This window comes from Betta splendens, chromosome 4 (genome assembly GCF_900634795.4).
Source record: "Betta splendens chromosome 4, fBetSpl5.4, whole genome shotgun sequence".
In the NCBI taxonomy this organism is placed as follows: domain Eukaryota; kingdom Metazoa; phylum Chordata; class Actinopteri; order Anabantiformes; family Osphronemidae; genus Betta; species Betta splendens.
This window is the reverse complement of record NC_040884.2, coordinates 26874240-26890912: the sequence shown is the minus strand read 5'-3', so window position 1 is coordinate 26890912 and position 16673 is coordinate 26874240. Positions and strand designations below refer to the sequence as shown.

Sequence of the window (16673 nt, the reverse complement as noted above, 5' to 3'; positions counted from 1 at the left end):
AAAATTAATAATAGTTTATATTTTTTTGAGGTAGTGAAATAACTACTACTTCGTTGTACCTACTGTAGGCCTGTTGTTTTGTTTAGGAACTTGACAGGAAGCAGCAGGCTGCTGTGAACAACAGGAAGGCTGCATTTGTGTTCATTACTGTTACTTCACTGTTCCAGATTTCAGGTCATTAGAGGTCAGAAACCTTAATGCCTTTCTTCCTCTGTGTCTCAAAGTAACTACAATTCAGAATCAGAAGAGTTTATTGTCATTGTACATACGCATAACACAATTTTGGATTGGGAAATAAAAACAGTAGCATATTTACCAGAAGCGTAAGCGCTGCAGTTTTTTTGCCAGCCTCAGGTAATATATGCACAGACCACATATTATGGTCTAATTATTGAGTCTTATATTAGTGGGACCCTTTGAGATAAACAGGGAAGTTTAAAGAGCTCTATGCATGTGTCCATCAACTGTGGAAGGTAGTGTGTGTTTGTGTGTGAGCCTCAGGGGGAAGATGTGTGTTTTAGTGGATCTGGGGAGGAGAGATAGATTTAGCAGCTCTAGGAAAGAAGCTGTCACTCAGTCTCTTCGTTTTTGCCTTAAGACAGACTGTGTTGCTGTTCCCACCACCCAGGTTGGGTCTTTCCTGTCCTGTGCAGGGCTGCTCCCGTACCACACATCACACGTCACATTCAGACGCAGGACGCTCTCTGTTGTGGCTCTGTAGATATTGACAAGCACCTGAGAGGAGAGTCCGGGACTTTTCAGCTTCCTGAGGAAGAAGAGCCTTTGTTGGGCCTTCTATACCAGGTATGGAACATTCAGAGGCCAAGTGAGGTCAGATGTGATGTGAATTTCCAGGAATATGATGTTTTCCACAAACTCCACCACTTCACACCCGTTGTTGTCTGATATGAGACCTACTATTGCGGTGTCATTACTTATCGAACAGTTTATTACTTTATTAAATGCATTCTGGATAATTTAATGTTTATGTTTTTATTTAGCTCAACATTTAATCATTTCCATTTTTTGACACATGGTATCACAGACCGAAACATTTGTGAGACCACTGCACTATTAGTGCCCCAGGAGGCCTGTTATACTAGTCCATTTTTAGGACCTGGAAAAAGCTTTAACTCTATGCCTCCCTCTCCTCTTGTGAACAGCAAGTCAAATGCCTCTTTCCTGAGCCCTCATCAGGTCCTACAGACAGGATGTCTTTGGCATTTATTACCAACAGAACAACGGAAGGAATAGGCAGAAGTCCGCTTGGCTGCTGAGCCGCTGTAGACGATGCGGTTAATGGGAATGTGCTGGGATCACTGGGAGAGGAAAGGATTCCTGATTTTACGAGAACACAATCTGCTGGGGCGGGTTTGATGTGGCTTTGGAGAGACACACTGTGCTTCCTATTATTAGTTATGCATGAACTACCTGATTCCCCTGCTGTTACAAGCCGTATTCAACAGAGTAGAACCTCAGATGTTTTCCTTCGCTCAAAAATGTAGCTGAGAAAAATGGATTCTCTTACATATTCTATGACCTGAGTCTTTGGTTTGGTTTTAAGTTTAAAGCAGCTTCTAATGAGGGTCACTTTCCGTTCCATAAATTCTGTATTTCACCAAACTCATACTTGAATGAAGTCCCTCCAAGATTTTTCAAAGGTCAGGCTAATGAACTACTAAAGCATGAAACCACTCCAGCGAATGACAGAAACAGTTGGACCTAATCCGTGCCCTGCTGGGACCCGGCCTCTCAGTTTTCACTTTTTATGACCATTATGTGCATTTGACTGCTCCAAAGGGAGGTTATGTGCAGGGTGTCGCCTTTAACCTTCAGTCTCCTGTTTTGCTTTGAACTTTGCCATTAAGTACACAGCTTCCATCAACATGCTGTAAAAACAAGACTGAGATTAGAGCGATGTAATCAAGTTGGGTGTGAGACCATGTGTGGCGTGCTAATTAAAAGGTTTTTAAGAGAACGTTTAGGGACAACGGATACTGACAATATACTTCTTTTTGTCAGCTGCATACGAATATATCTATGTATAATCATAAAAACAGACTCAAGCATTGCGAAGTATGGGAATATATTTTTGAGTATAATACAGAAGGAGCGGAAGGTTCCTTTCTTTGTGAAGACTGTATGTTCTCTCTGTGTCTGGATTCTTGTGTTTCCTCCCACAGTCCAACAACATGCAGTCAGGTTGCCTGGAGACTGTCCGTCCCTGTTTTTGTTTTGATTTCTGTCTTTTTTCTGCTGTTGCAACATGGCAATGGCATGGTTTGCTATTCTATTCTATTGTATTCTACACTAATGATAGCTGGGACCAGACCAGCTCCAGCAGCCTTAAACCTCAAAAGGACAAACAGAAAAATGGGTGGAATGATGGATTATAAAGGGATACAGATGGAGCGGGGGGGTGATGATTAATTAAGTCAGTTCAAGAAAGGTGAGCATTCCCTACTATGTAGTAAAAAACTGACTAAATCTTGATCAGGAGACCTAAACAATTACATTTATGAATTGATTTTTATTTCAAAATAAAAGTAGGCTAAACACGCAGAAGGAAGGGCTGCTGCGGTGAAAAGTAACCTTCAAAAGGTTTGGGACACTGAGACTGCACTGAGACCAGATTAGTAGGGCTCCTGCAAAGTAAGGTCTCTGTTAATTCTACCTCTGTCAACAAGAAATGCTTGGGTGAGTTTCGTAGTCACTCTATCCAAAAAGCCCTGGGTTGTGCAGAGTCAGAGTCCGCAACAAATGCTGGAAGTCTAGCACTGTCCACGGCTGCTTGTGTGTCCCCAGTGCAGAGGCACTGCTGCTGTCAGGGCTGATGCTCTGCGGGTCGTTGAAGGTGATCAGGACATCCGTGGAGAACTGCGGCAGGCGAAGCAGACCCAGGTGAAGGGTCACCGTATTCCTCGCCTGCTCGTTAAACTTGGACACGCACTGTGTGCCAGTGAGCATCCATGCTGTGTTGCACTCTGACAGGCACAGCTCGGATGCGGACACCGCCACGACGCCGTTCACCTCAAAAGCACCGGGCTCTAAAGCTTTGTTGGTGCCCGCGATGTCCTCGAAGTGGTACCTGGCCGCGTCCTCGTCCGCCACCTGAGCCTGGAACTCCACCAGCTCCACGATGAGGCTTTGGTCGGTGTGGGCGTGGGCGAACACCTCCTGGTTGTCAGGAATCTCCCTCAGATCGCTGACGTCTGTGGCGCTGTGAGGGACGACCGCTGACATCGCTCCTCCAAACAGGGGACGCCTCTGATCAGCGCTGCCTCCTGCACTCTGCATCTCTGCGTCACGGGCGCTGGAGAAACAGCGGCAGACACCGTTGGGGACTGTCTGCACCTACGGACGCTTCGCTGCGTCTGCGCACGAATTGAAAAGATAATGATGAGGACAAACAACGTAAAAGGTAAACACCTTACCGCGTTAGTAATTGACATGTGCTCTCTTCCCGAAGTTTTTTTTCTTCTTCTGTTTACGCTGGAAAGACGTTAGCACTCTGCTGCCACCCACAGGCGAGGCAGGAACATGCACCCTGTGATTACTAATGTTGGAGTAAGTATTCATATATTTTGTTACATTTATTATGTAAAATTATGTAAAGTGACCACTGCAGATATATTAGTCTTGAAACAAATACAACAATATAAAGACATCAATACATGGAAATGTCCTGGAAAGCATACTAACCGTTCCGTTCAACTTATGGACTTTAGTGCTAACTATTATTACTTATATTTTTACGTGTGGATTTAATATCTGCAGCATGAAGAATAAAAATGACGGCTCGTGGAAACAACGCTGTCAGACATCTGCAGCTGTGTCTCTCCTCCAGCTGTTTGTGACCACTTCCTGGTCAGCTGATTCAGACGGAGGAAAGATCGGCTCACCGCTAGCAACCAGAATGATGAAAATCCCGTCTCATCGTCCGGACAGCGTTTAAAATGAACCACGCGCCCCCCTAAAGCCATTCAGAACCCCGCTATAACACCTGGCTCCGTGTGTGGCAGTGGTCGTCGGCATTGCGAGGTTGTCGGAAACACAAGGTACCTATTGCTGTAAGCGCCATTAGCTTTAGCTTAGCTTAGCTTAGCTGGGTAGATAAAATTGAATCAAGCGGCCTATCCCAAGCAGTCAAACTACTTATACAAGGCTTTGATCTTAAATCACTTAAATAGAAAACGTAATAGATCATTCGACCAACTAAAAGGAAATCTCCTGATTGTATCGTTTTATTTGGAAGAACAGTTTAAATCTAGACACTGGAATTCTTCTGTTTTGGTCTAATCCATAAATTGATTGAGCAGTCCTCTGATGCAGATCTAGGTATTTCAACGGTTATGACCTCTGTAATTATAATAACTAAAACTATTACTGTTATTATTATTATTATTATCTTAACTTATTACTAAATACCACTTTCACATGATTCTAGTATAGTTTATTTTGCCCTTTTCAGGTTTTTCCTTACATAGGTTTCCAAATATTGCATCTGCTGTCCTAACCTGTTAGAGATTGCTTCTCCTTTTTCTCTTTCTGTGTCTCGCCACGCTCTTGCTGCTGTGACTACAGCCCTGTCCACTGCTTCTCTTCTCTGTTTCCTGGAAACATCTTCTTTTCTACGGGCCTGTCAACGGCCCATTTTCCAACTGCAGTGCCAGAAAAGGGACGCTGCTGAGAAGCCCACAGTGTCAGAGCGAGCTGGAGTCAATGGTATAAGTTGGCCTGGACAGGTGGTTTGTGTGTGTTAACATGTCAAGTCAGAGTAGTGTGTTTCCCCCTGGTAGTTACAGAAGGGCCTGAGGATCACGTGTTGTCACAGAGGCACTTTATTGAGGTTCTGTTTCCTTCTGCGCTGTTTGGAACATATAAAACACAGACATGTGCGTAATTGGAGGCATGTTTTTCACATTTAACATGCCAGGCTTTTTTTCTGAAAGGAACACAAGTCTGATGACATTTCCTTTTGCACCTTTGTTTTTCACAGACAACAACAATAATGGAAGAATCATAATTTTGCATGTAAGAAGTAGACAACAGAGGACTAGATTCGGTTCCCATTACCTTTTATTTTTTTATATATTTTATTATTTCAGAGCAAGTGATAATTATCATGCCCACTTTTTGCCTTCGGTTCTCCTACATCTGGCTGCAGTTGTGCCTGCATCCCAAATTGTTTCCTTCCACTTACCAATGTCAGAGTAGCTTCTCATGCAGGAGGCGTCCATATGTAACACACAAGAGCTTGTCTCAGCGCAGGTGTCCATCTAACTGCCTCAAAGCTCTCCCACTGTGCTGCAGACCCTCACTGCTGGTCTTTTTCCCTTCCTGTCCTACAGCGGGAACCAGATCGGGAGGAGCAGACTGAAGACAACATGCCCCCAAAGTTCAAACGACACCTCAATGATGATGAGGTCACGGGATCCATTCGCAGTGAGAGGGTGAGATGTACAGATGAATGTAATTCGCTTTAAACGTGCGCTGTAGTGAGTTCATATTTTATTAGACCAAGGACAGATGTGTGGTAATGGACAGAGATGTGATGATTCCTCTCCCACATGCCTTTACTTCAGTGTTCTTCCCTCTGATTCTTTATTCCATCCTTTTCTCCCTTATTTGCCTTCGTGTTTGGCTAAGATCATAACATTTTATTGAGGAGACGTGCGTGTAAAATGTGCTTTTCCCTCGCATGCTTATGACCTTTAGTGTCCTACCCTCTGTCCTCTGCTTGCATCGCGAGCTGGTTGCTGGTTGAGCTTTTGAAGCTGGTTATGGTGATGTGGCCACCAACATCCTAGTGTTATAGCAGATGATGAGGAATGGTACCTGGTGGTTAGCTTGAGGAACTGTTCAGTGTATTTTCCACAGATCTATACAAAGCCATGTAATTGTCCATGTGGTAAATATATATCTTGCTCCTGCTCCTAAAGAAAAATATCAATACTGGTGCATGCGGCCACCTGTAACATTTTGACACGGTTTTCTATGAATACCATTTTTACATGAGGTTACTGTGCTTATCAAAGCCATCCATGGTCCACATGAGGCTGCGATCACTGTGCTGCTCACTCTGCACCCTAACCCTTATGTTGGGTGGTGCAGAGAGCATTAGACAGGTTCTGCCCCGCAAGACAACAGATTACTGTTCAGACATCAAATCACTGATTGGTGCCACATCAGACAAAGACCGAGAGGAAAAAAGGCCCCTTTTGATCAGAACAGGATCTAAGTCCTCTAATGGAAAAGGTGCATCCAGATTCTTATTTTGGAGCTGGAGCTTTTATTGATCCTGATCCACTGCTGGTCACACAGTGTTGTCACATTTTCTCTTTAGGTTGTTTAAGGTTGCCAGTTAAGCGTAAGAGCTTGTCCTTGTCTGACTGGTGCCTTTTTCCTCTGTTACAGAGGAACCTGCTAGAAGAGGACTCGGATGAAGAGGAAGACTTCTTCTTGTAGGTTTCTAGAGAAGCATTCCAGTAACAATTAAGATCATGTCATTGTTGAGTAGCAGTACTAACATTATGGACATAGAGTAAATACACATAAACAGCAATGTTTTGGTGACTTTGGCTTTGTGAATCTGTGTTCTTCAGGAGAGGCCCCTCAGGTCCCAGGTTCGGGCCTCAGAATGACAAACTCAAGCAGTAAGTACTAACACATGTCTCATTACTGCTAACAGCCAGAGGTCGGGGCTGCGTTTTGGCGTGTGGCTTATGTAACTGTGACTCGCCGTGTTTACCAAAACCTGCCGTTGTTAGCGGGTTGTGTCATGGAACAAGTCGTGTGCAGGTTATTGTGCAACCTTCTCGGGACGTCTCCATCCCTCCGCAGTCGGTTTCCACATTAACCCCGGGCAGAAGCGGACACAGCACAGAGGGGATCATTGTTGAGAGCGTCTGGCACTGGGAGATTTGTTTCCCCGCACTCCTATTGTACCTGGCACTTACTCATTGTTGTGATGAAGCTCAGGCTCCCTACGGCTCCGCAGAGGTTGTTTATTAGAGTCTGTGGCAGCTCATGCGTCTCTGTGCCGCGCTGGCTGCGGCTGTGCGTGTTTAGCATTGCTGCCTCCAACATGTAATCAAGCTGAAGTTAAAGGACTGCTAATTTCCTGCAGCCCATTGTCTGGAACAATCAGCGTAATGGAGCTGGGAAACGGCAGAATCAAAGCAGTCTCATGTCCCCATTAGCTGCTTTCATTCTTTTCATGTAGTTGTCATCTCTCGTCACGGTCCTGCATCACTTCAAAAGGTATTATTGAGAAACACTTAAGAGAGTTTAGGAGAAGGCTAATGTGGACTAGTCATGCCACGCTCCGGTATGAGACGGATGAACAAAACAGCATAATTCTATATATAATCAACAGCTGCTAACAGGTCCCAGAGAGGCTGAGCTGTTTAACAGGCCTTCACTACTTGCCAACTGGACAAGGCTCCGTATTAGTGGAAAAACAGGCACCAGAACGAGAAGATGAAGAAAAAAATGTCCTTGACACATTCAGACTTCGTGTTTATGAGTGTTGATTCTCCGTCTCACGCCCGCCTGTGTTTCCAGCGTGCAGTCGCAGGTGGACGAGGTGATCGACGTGATGCAGGAGAACATCTCCAAGGTGATCGAGAGGGGCGAACGTCTGGACGACCTGCAGGACAAGTCAGGTGGGTCATGGGACGACTGCTCAAGTGTTTCCACACAGGATTAGGTGGATTTTCTATCATCAGCTCCAACACGCCACTTTGTGTATATTGGCTCTGTTTGTCTGCTTCGTATACAGTTTCTGTGTTTATTCAACGCGGGCTGCAGCTAACAAATGCCACATTGTCCGGAGGTTGTGTAAAATCCTCTTATCATCTCCCAGATTGTGATACGTTTGTTCACTAAAGCCAATAATGTTCCATTTAAAACATCCGTGACAAAGAGAACCATTAAAAAATCATTGGAACCTCAAAACAAACTTCACAACAGACTCAAAATATGTCAAACGTATTTGTTGAAACAACCTCGAGCGGCTGTGAGTAATAGCCTGAAGGGCAAACACACTTCAAAGGTGTGAATGATGAATCCAGCTGTAGTGTTTTACCAGGTGTGCGTCTCCTCTTCCACCGCGTCTGTAGCAGCTGCGTCAAACGTTCGAGGCATCCGCTCGTCTGCTTCGTCTCCTCCCGAGGTGAGGCTGAAGCCTTGACCTTCACACGCTCTTATATAAAGGCTCGCCTGCATCGTGTCCACCGGCGGACCCAGACAGTGGCCACATCTGGAACCCGTTTACGGACCCATACGGTGTCCAGTGCTCCACTCGTCTATAGGTGACCCGCAGATTCTAGGCTCTCGTGCGTCTCTGTGTCGCAGCGCCAGGTCTTCAGGCACGTGGACGCAGAAACCGCAGGCGTGTGAGAGGAGCTCCTGGTAACTCGTAAGACGTTGGACAGAGATAACACGACAAGGACTTAGGGGAGGAAATGTTTCTGCTCCGCTGTGAGCACGTGATGCCAGCAGAGTAGGAAACGTTCAGTGATCGCGCCATCAGAGCTGGGACTTATGTAACATACGTGTTGTGCCTGACTTTGTGATTAACGTCTCCTTCTTTTTCTCCCATTCTCCAGAGAGCCTATCGGACAACGCGTCTGCCTTCAGCAGCCGAGCCAAACAGCTGCACAGGAGGATGTGGTGGAGAGACATGAAGGTGCGTCGTGTCCCGCGCCGCGTTTTTACGCATCGCGAGCGTCGTCTTAAACGTGTGTCATTGCTTCCACAGATGAAGATGATCATCGCCTTGGTCGTGGTCGCGCTCCTGCTTATTATCATCGGTGAGCACCGGGCTTGGTTCCGTTTTACATAATGCGCCACGCTTTTTATGTAACACGAATGCCTTTTCTCCCTCAGTGCCCGTGATCCTGCGATATCGCTAGCGTCCAAGCAGCTCCGTCCTCTCTGTCCTCTGCACACCGTCCTCCACTCCATCTAGGGGCCGCCGGCCAGCTTCCCATACCCTCCTCAGTGCGAGCCTGCCTCTCCTCAAGGTTCTGACCTCTACTTGCCCCTGGTACAAATCTCAACGTTGGCATTTCATCAAAAATCTGAGCACTAAGGTCTGATTTGATCCCTGGCTTGAAACTAAGCTCCAGAAAGGGATCAAAGAAATATTTGATTGTACTTTGGGGAAAAATGCTACTGTAACTCTCAGCTTAATGTGAAGGAGTCCTCCATTAAATGTTACATATCATGTGGAACTACTTACAATAAAGGCAGGGAATCCACCTCAGGCGTCCACACATTGACTCGCTGTGTGCTCCCTAAGCAGAGGGAGCGTCTGAGGTCTACTGATCCAGTCTATGTCCCTATAAGTGCAGACGATAGGCAGAGGAATCGCCCTCCTGCTTCCTCCACCGCCACCTTTTGGTTTCACCTGCTCCTTTCCAGTTCGTTGCAGCGGGTTCAGGCCCAGCCAAGACGCCCGGGCAGTGAATGTCTCCTCACAGCTCTCCCCTCTCTGAACCAGTTGTGCTGAGCTCTGGGCTGCTTTGGTCACGGCCGTCCCGCTGCCCTGCTGCTGTCATTAAACCGTTTCTCACTCTGCAGATGATTCCGAAGGGTTTTAATACCGCTTTCCTATTTTTTTTGTTGTTGTTTCTTCTGGCTGCTTGATGTGATTCCCATCAGCTCCAAAGGGTTTATCCCTTGGAGCTGCTGCGTTCCATCCAGGGTGGAGCAGTGCCACACAAGTTGAGCTGTGAAACTTAATTAGGTGTCACAATGTCTGTATAATACATTCAACTCTACTTGGTCATTTTATTCTTTTAATGTAATTTATTTAGCTGTAAATATTGATTCTGTAATGATGTACAATATTCTGGCATCGCATTGGAAGACTGTGATATACGGATCCTTTTTGCTCTGTAATAAAATGATTTTAATGTGCACTCGTCTGGTTTCATCTCTTTGAGCGTGTGGAGGCAGCGTCAGGTTGATGGAAAGCAGCATCACGCTGCCACGCCTCAGCTCCCGACCACGTTGAGTATCCTGGCACTCGCTCACCTGCGATCACCCAAACAAGTGAGCTAGACGTCACTGGCAGCGGAGCAGGCTGAAAACCTGCGCTGTGTTTCTGAGCCTGTGTTTTTGGCAGAAGAAGGTGTTTTGGTCCCTCTGTTACGGGCACAGCTGCAGCTGCTTGAGGCATATTAAAAGGAATAAGACTCATAAATGAGAAGCGAAGACTCGGTGCCAACCAGCAGTAGTCAGTCTCGCACGCCGTGCCTCACATGGAAAAGATGGATGTGTCTGTAGCCGGAGGAAGCAGAGGATCAAATTCAACCCCTCTAAATTTACCTTCAGACGACGCCTTCATCTTTTTTTAATATTGTTCCCGCTCCGCAGTTTGGCTCTTTCTCCCTTGTATTTTCTCAGGCGCTTCCCATTTCACCTCTCCTCTTTAAGCTGCACGTGTGTTTACATGTGGTTTTACTCAGCTGATCCTGGCGGATCCTCTCCACACACGCTCCACCTTCTCCGTTTCATCGTTGAGCTGTTTCTGCTTAGAAAACCATCCTTGTTTTTCTACATCAATCGACACAAAGAACCCCCGAGTAGCTGTATGTCATCGAGGCCCGGGAACAGAAGAGCCGGCGTCTCATCTGGCGTCCCCAGAGTGAGACATTCAGGTGATGTTTTATGGTCAGCAGAGATGGATGGAGACTCCAAACATAAACTGAAGCGAGACAACGTGAAGGGGTGAGAAGCCAAAACCAAAGGCCAGGATGTGGGGGGGTAAGGTGAGAGCTGGACAGCTGAGGAGCTGAGGGGCTGTGTGTGTGTGTGTGTGTGTGTGTGTGTGTGTGTGTGTGTGTGTGTGTGTGTGTGTGTGTGTGTGTGTGTGTGTGTGTGTGTGTGTGTGTGTGTGTGTGTGTGTGTGTCTCACTTTCAAAATTTTCATCCCACCATCTCATGTTAGAGATCATCATCCAGTGTATGAGCCTCGCAGTCGGCAGCTCAACACTGTCTGTGATACTATGATGAAGGAATGAGGTCGATGACACAGACAGAGACGAAGCAGGAAGCGACCTCTGGGGCTGTGTTGTGTTGAATATACATCACGGGGACACACACCCGGGGGCCGTGTGATTGACACGTAGCCCTTCATAATAACATGCGTCACGCTGTGGCCCCCTGCCCGTTTGAAAGGCGACACCGGCCCCTCGGGAGGTAACGCTATCCGCTGAGGCCCAGCGCTGCCTGAGGGCCAGGGCCGAACGTCAGCTCGGCCACGTGGGACGGCGTCAGACGGGCGATCGATGGATGTCTCAGATAGGACCTGACTGCGGAGGGTCGTCATCGGCAACGCCCCCCCCCGCAGAGCGTGGGCGCGTATAATGAAAGGCTTTGTCGCCACCACGACCAGCATCCCGTTCCTTTCCCTTTTCTTCTCGCTGCCTCTGGTGCCCCCTCCCCTCGGCGATCTCTGTTACTCACCCCCCCCCTCACCTCTCCTGCCCTGTATCCCTCCTTCCTTCTCTCCAGATTGTATAAATATCTGGGAGCCGCTGGAGGAAGAGCTCAGTGTTACAGACCTGTCCAGTGAAGAGAGTCACGGGGGCGAAAAACAAGGAAGCACAAAGGACACCTGAGGGAATCACCTGGGAATTATTACCGTCTGATCCGTTGGCGTGAAGGGAGAGTCCTCGGCATGTTGCTCCTGCTCTGCCTGTGTGCGTGTGGTCTCCTGCTGGGAGGTGATGCTCAGGACCGAGCCGCCCTGTGGAGGGGGAACGACCGAAGCGGCCGGTGCCAGTACACCTTCACCGTGCCCAGCCCGGCCGAGTCCAGCTGCCCGCAGACCGCAGGCCCCGAGCTGGAGAGCCTGAAGGCCAGACTCAACCTGCTGGAGGTGCTGGTGTCCCGGCTGAGCGGGGGGGAGACCGGGGGTCCCCCGGCCGGCGGAGCCAGAGCCCAGTCCGATCTTCAAGAGGCCCTGAACCGGGCGGTGGGCGAGAGGTCGCTGCTCCAGGGGGAGAAGGAGCGTCTAGAAAGGGAGTTCGCGGCGCTTCAGCGCAGGATGGAGGAGATGAGGAGGGAGGTGGAGAGGCTGAGGACCAGACCCTGTCCCCCACAGACCCCCATGGTGCCGCCGAGCCCCCCGCTGCAGAACGGCGGCACGAGACCAGCCACAGGTAGGAACCAGGCTGAACCCAAATCGCTTCCTTTCCGACCTGCATGCTCGTCTCGGGTTTCTGTGCTTCCCTCTTCCTGCCCACCAGGCCACAGAAGGTCTGCGTGGTATTTATGAGCCAACGCTGCGCTCTTTATGAGCGGTGGTTCCCTCCGCATGGCGAGCAGGGCGCGAATAGCCCGGTCGGAGGCGGGAGGGGCGGCTGAAACGCGATGCACGAGCACGGACTGAAGGAAGGATTTACTGCTGCTGGAGATTCGCCGTCTCCCTTCCTTGTCTCTCCCTCTGTTTAGCCCCTCACCTCTCCCGCTTTATTGCCTGCAAATCCTTCCCTGCACCAGGAGAGTTCATGAAGTCAACCTCCTGCACGCTGGAGGCTGCTTGCTGGGCTCCTCGCGTTTCCACCTGCTGAATGAAGTGCACAGAACCACAGGCACATGTAGAACAGGTCGCAGCGAGAGGAAGATGTTCTGAGCGACGGGAATAGTTTCATGGTTTACTACCCAGCGATTGATAACGACATTTAGAGACACACTAAACACACGAGCTCATATTCTGAAGTGTTATTTTATGCCTGTAAAAATAGACGTCTCATAAAATGTGCAGTGGAAGTGACAACACAAGCCAACGAGGCTGGAGGCTAAAAATGGCGACAATATTAGTAAAGAGAGACGCGGTGGGAACTAAAAGTCATTTTAAAAATGCGACTTGAAAACATTTAACAATATGAGAAGGAAATAAAACCAAAATATTTGGTCAGAGGTATTGATCAGCAGCCGGTAGAGTGGATTCATGAGAACTTGTATTGGAGGAAATGTGATTTGGTGTAAATGAAGATGTTGTTATGGAACTAGAAGTCTATAGAACTTAACCGAACTGACTCCTCTATGCCCTAAAAGATGTAGGATATGAGGAAACATAGAAGAAGAATGTGTGCGTTTACCTGGGATCATGATTAAAATGATCTGTGAAACTACTTACAACTACATTCTGCAGATATTCATCTGTTTAGAAACCAGAAGCCACTGAACAGACACCTTATGGGCACAGTTACATGTAAACAAGCGACCTTTCCTTTTGTAAACATCAGTGTCTGTGATGATGTTCAGCCATTTGTTAATTTGATGCAATAATAGTTTAAGGAGAGTTAATAACTGACGATGATGATGGGGGGGGGGGCTGGATATGTGGAGATGACAGCGTTTGGGGTCGGATGGGTTGTTGAGTGTGTGTGTGTGTGTGTGTGTGTGTGTGTGTGTGTGTGTGTGTGTGTGTGTGTGTGTGTGTGTGTGTGTGTGTGTGTGTGTTTACCGACTGCCTGACTCCAGAGCAGCTGGGAATCCGTTCAGGGGAGCTCGTTTCCTGCTGCCACATTCCCTCCTGTCAGTGGTGCCATAGCCATGTTTGGGAACACGACCGCTGTCCAAACTTGACCTTGTTTTAATATTTTCATGCTTTTGTACTGATCCGTGTGTTTGTGCGTTAAGGCTCCAGCCCGATGTCTCACCTGATGGGCCGTCCCAACAGACTGGGCGACCGCAGCAGTTTGAGAGGTGAGATCCGCGTCCGCAGAATCTCCTCCACTTTGCCGCATCTTCCTCCTCTGAACCCCCTTCTTCCTCTCTGCCTCAGACTCGGCATGGCAGCACGGACAGCCCGGCTTCCAGGAGCTGAAGGCTGCAGTGACCGAGATCCCTGCTCCTGACAGATCTGAGGACGGCACAGGTCTCTCTCTATAACTTGAAACACGCCTTTAAAGACTCTTACGTGTGTTTAGACGTGGCAGAGTCATTTGGATGTTCTATCAGACCCTGTAGAAAATATTACAACCATGTATGTAAATATCAGTAAAATGTATCTGAAGCAGCTAAAGTAAAAGTACTGAAAGTAGAAACATGTTTCCTGTGATTGTTATTTATCATTTTACTGTTGGTTCCATCTTTAATTCTGTAGATTAACCCGTTGACTGATTAGTTTGCATGTTCACCCAGCATCAGTGATTAAGATGCATATAAATCACTAAAGAACCAAGGTTTACTACTCATGTTTATCATTCCTGCACAATGACAGCATCAGTTGAACAGGAACTCCACAAAGCTGCTTTAGTATCAGATCTGCAGTGGTGGCACTAGAATGTGTGGGGGCACTGGGCAGAGAAGCCCCCCCCCAGCATCAGTTCACTGCTGGTCAGTGATCAAACACATTTAGGTAAAGGAGCCAAAACATCCACATGCACCAGGTTGGTGTTAGCATCCAGACCCGCCGCTGCTCTCACTCGGCACATGTGACCTGGCAAACATGACACTAGCCCTCCTGCTGACAGCCTCAAAGCAAATACTGCTATTAATACTGCAGCATGCCGATCTGTAGGTATGAGGGTCAGCCCAAGTTTCATGTTTGTCTCGTAAAAGTAAAGGTGATCGTCTCTAAAGTGCATTACTAAGCTTTTCTCTGATGAGGCTCCCAAAGCCACATCACAGCACGCGCTGCCGGTAGACTTTTACCGGGTTTTATAGTTTGGAGGACTCGTGCAGCGACCACGTGAAGTCACGGAACCTCTGATGAAGCCACACGACCGTATTAGATATATTTATAAAACATTTCCGAGCCTAAATCCAGCGCTACGCCTCGGACCTGAGAGCAGGGGAGTATTTTAGGGAGTGGTAAATATACTGGCTGCCTTATCGTCTTCCCTGTAAGAGAAGCAGAGCGTGAGCAGGATGAGTCCCAGCTGCTGCTCCGATGGCGGTGACTCGCTCTTTCACGCTAACAGAGACGTCAGGCAGCATCTCTAGACCTGCTGTCTGTCGGACTGTATGATGCCTGCGTGTCGATCACATCACTGAGTCCAACCGACTGTCTGCAGCCACTGCAGCCAGTGTGCTGTGCCGTGTGCGTTACCAATGTGTTCCCAGTGTTGTTTAGCGCGTCTCTTTGCTCCCCCTCAGGTTGTGGGGAGCTGATAGCAGTTGGGGATCCCATCACTCACAGGAAGGCTGAAAACATAGCAGGAAAGTATGGCGTGTGGATGCAGGACCCCGAGGCCGTCTCCCCCTATGGATCAGACATGATCTGGCGTATCGACACCATTGGCACTGAGGTCAGGCAGCTCTTTGGCTATGACGACATGGAGCAGCTCTCTAAAGGTTTTCCATCCAAGGCAGGTCTCACAGACAGCATTTCTCTGTGAGAAGAAGCCAGCTGGGGTCATTTCTCGCTATTGTGTCCTTTCCCATGGCAGGTGCTGCTGTTGCCGGAGGCGGTGGAGAGCACCGGCGCCACCATGTATCGCGGCTCTCTCTACTATCAGAGACGTCGCAGCCGCACCCTCATCCGCTACGACCTTTCCTCCGAGAGCATCGCAGCCCGTCGTGACCTCCCCCACGCCGGCTTCCACGGCCAGTATCCCTACTCCTGGGGCGGCTACACAGACGTGGACCTGTCTGTGGACGAGCAGGGGCTGTGGGCCGTGTACTCCACCAGTAAGGCTAAGGGAGCCATCGTGATCTCCAAACTGGACCCGCACAGTCTGGAGGTGAAGAGGAGCTGGGAGACCAACTTCAGGAAGAGCTCCGTGGCCAACTCCTTCATCATCTGCGGTAGGATGTACACGCTGTCCAGCTACGCGGCGGCCAACGCCACCCTCAACTACATGTACGACACGGCGACCAGCCAGGGGAAGACCATAGCCATCCCCTTCAAGAACAAGTACTCCTACAACTGCATGGTCGACTACAACCTCGCCCAGAGGAAGCTGTTCGCCTGGGACAACTACCACCTAGTGTCCTATGACCTCAGGTTGGGTCGTACACAGGCCAACTGAGGCCAATGCAGGTGACTGCTGAGAAGTGACATTTGCTCATCTGCTTCAAAGACTCAGAGCTTTAGAGAAGAATGTTTTTGGTGAGAGTAGTTAGACCAACACCATCAGTACCCACGTGCAGAAGAGCCTGACTACTTAACCCTATCCCAGTGAAATGAAGTCATGAGGCACAGCGCCACCTGCAGGCCTGCATGCCTCTGTCCCCGGAGGGCTTTTGCTGTGGCACGGTCCACAACTGTGTTTGTAAAGGAATTATTTTTGTACCGACTTTAATTCAGATGTATGATTTTCTTGTTTTACATTAAGCATCATGAAATATTTGAGTTTTGAAATATGAAGCATAATCAATATCATCAGCCAAGTGGGATAATTAACGCAAACCTCCTGGGGTCCTGCTTGTCATTCAGTAACTGAACAGCTCTCACTTAGCCTGTATTGAATATCGCATGTACCGTACATTGTAGCAGACATTAGTAATGTTTAAACTTTCGATCAAATAAATGTCTAAAATTTTACATTTTGCCTCTATGGTATTATTCAGCACAGATGTACCTAAAATGCTGTGGTTCGTTGTTTCCCGAACACTTTAATCAACGCATTTGCAAGTATGCGTGAAACTATAAGGATTTATTTGATCAAATTTCGCTAGTTTATCACTGCTCCAGTGACACCTAG

The 16673-nt window shown here is 48.1% G+C and overlaps 3 protein-coding genes across 4 annotated transcripts; 2 read left to right on the top strand and 1 right to left on the bottom strand.

Moving 5' to 3' along the window:
• Positions 1-233: 233 nt before the first annotated feature.
• On the bottom strand, positions 234-3297 carry rangrf (RAN guanine nucleotide release factor). The gene has a single exon (XM_055508112.1). It carries the CDS (start codon positions 3295-3297, stop codon positions 2716-2718), a length of 582 nt encoding a protein of 193 aa, XP_055364087.1. The 3' UTR covers positions 234-2715.
• A 131-nt stretch (positions 3298-3428) lies between these two features.
• On the top strand, positions 3429-9927 carry vamp4 (vesicle-associated membrane protein 4). 2 transcript variants are annotated; one of them, XM_029148039.3, is made up of 10 exons: positions 3429-3567; positions 3778-4058; positions 4585-4725; positions 5352-5453; positions 6418-6464; positions 6606-6656; positions 7567-7667; positions 8613-8692; positions 8765-8816; positions 8893-9927. In XM_029148039.3, the coding sequence occupies exons 3-10, from the start codon at positions 4723-4725 to the stop codon at positions 8916-8918; spliced, it is 462 nt and encodes a 153-aa protein (XP_029003872.1). In that variant the 5' UTR covers positions 3429-3567; positions 3778-4058; positions 4585-4722; the 3' UTR covers positions 8919-9927. The 2 variants fall into 2 exon arrangements, with proteins under 2 accessions (XP_029003872.1, XP_029003873.1); XM_029148040.3 differs by lacking the exon at positions 4585-4725.
• Positions 9928-11530: 1603 nt separating this feature from the next.
• Positions 11531-16513, top strand: myoc (myocilin). Its single transcript, XM_029149289.3, has 5 exons — positions 11531-12176; positions 13663-13728; positions 13808-13900; positions 15124-15335; positions 15417-16513. Exons 1-5 carry the CDS (start codon positions 11693-11695, stop codon positions 15996-15998), a joined length of 1437 nt encoding a protein of 478 aa, XP_029005122.1. The 5' UTR covers positions 11531-11692; the 3' UTR covers positions 15999-16513.
• Positions 16514-16673: the final 160 nt, after the last annotated feature.

Excerpts from the sequence above, each read along its gene's own strand:
- rangrf (XM_055508112.1), bottom strand. The coding sequence starts at position 3,297 with ATGCAGAGTGCAGGAGGCAGCGCTGATCAGAGGCGTCCCCTGTTTGGA.
- vamp4 (XM_029148039.3), top strand. Across the intron at positions 5,454-6,417 it reads GATCCATTCGCAGTGAGAGG|AGGAACCTGCTAGAAGAGGA; the intron begins GTGAGATGTACA and ends CCTCTGTTACAG. Across the intron at positions 6,657-7,566 it reads CAGAATGACAAACTCAAGCA|CGTGCAGTCGCAGGTGGACG; the intron begins GTAAGTACTAAC and ends CTGTGTTTCCAG.
- myoc (XM_029149289.3), top strand. The coding sequence starts at position 11,693 with ATGTTGCTCCTGCTCTGCCTGTGTGCGTGTGGTCTCCTGCTGGGAGGT. Across the intron at positions 13,901-15,123 it reads CAGATCTGAGGACGGCACAG|GTTGTGGGGAGCTGATAGCA; the intron begins GTCTCTCTCTAT and ends GCTCCCCCTCAG. Across the intron at positions 15,336-15,416 it reads CTAAAGGTTTTCCATCCAAG|GTGCTGCTGTTGCCGGAGGC; the intron begins GCAGGTCTCACA and ends TTCCCATGGCAG.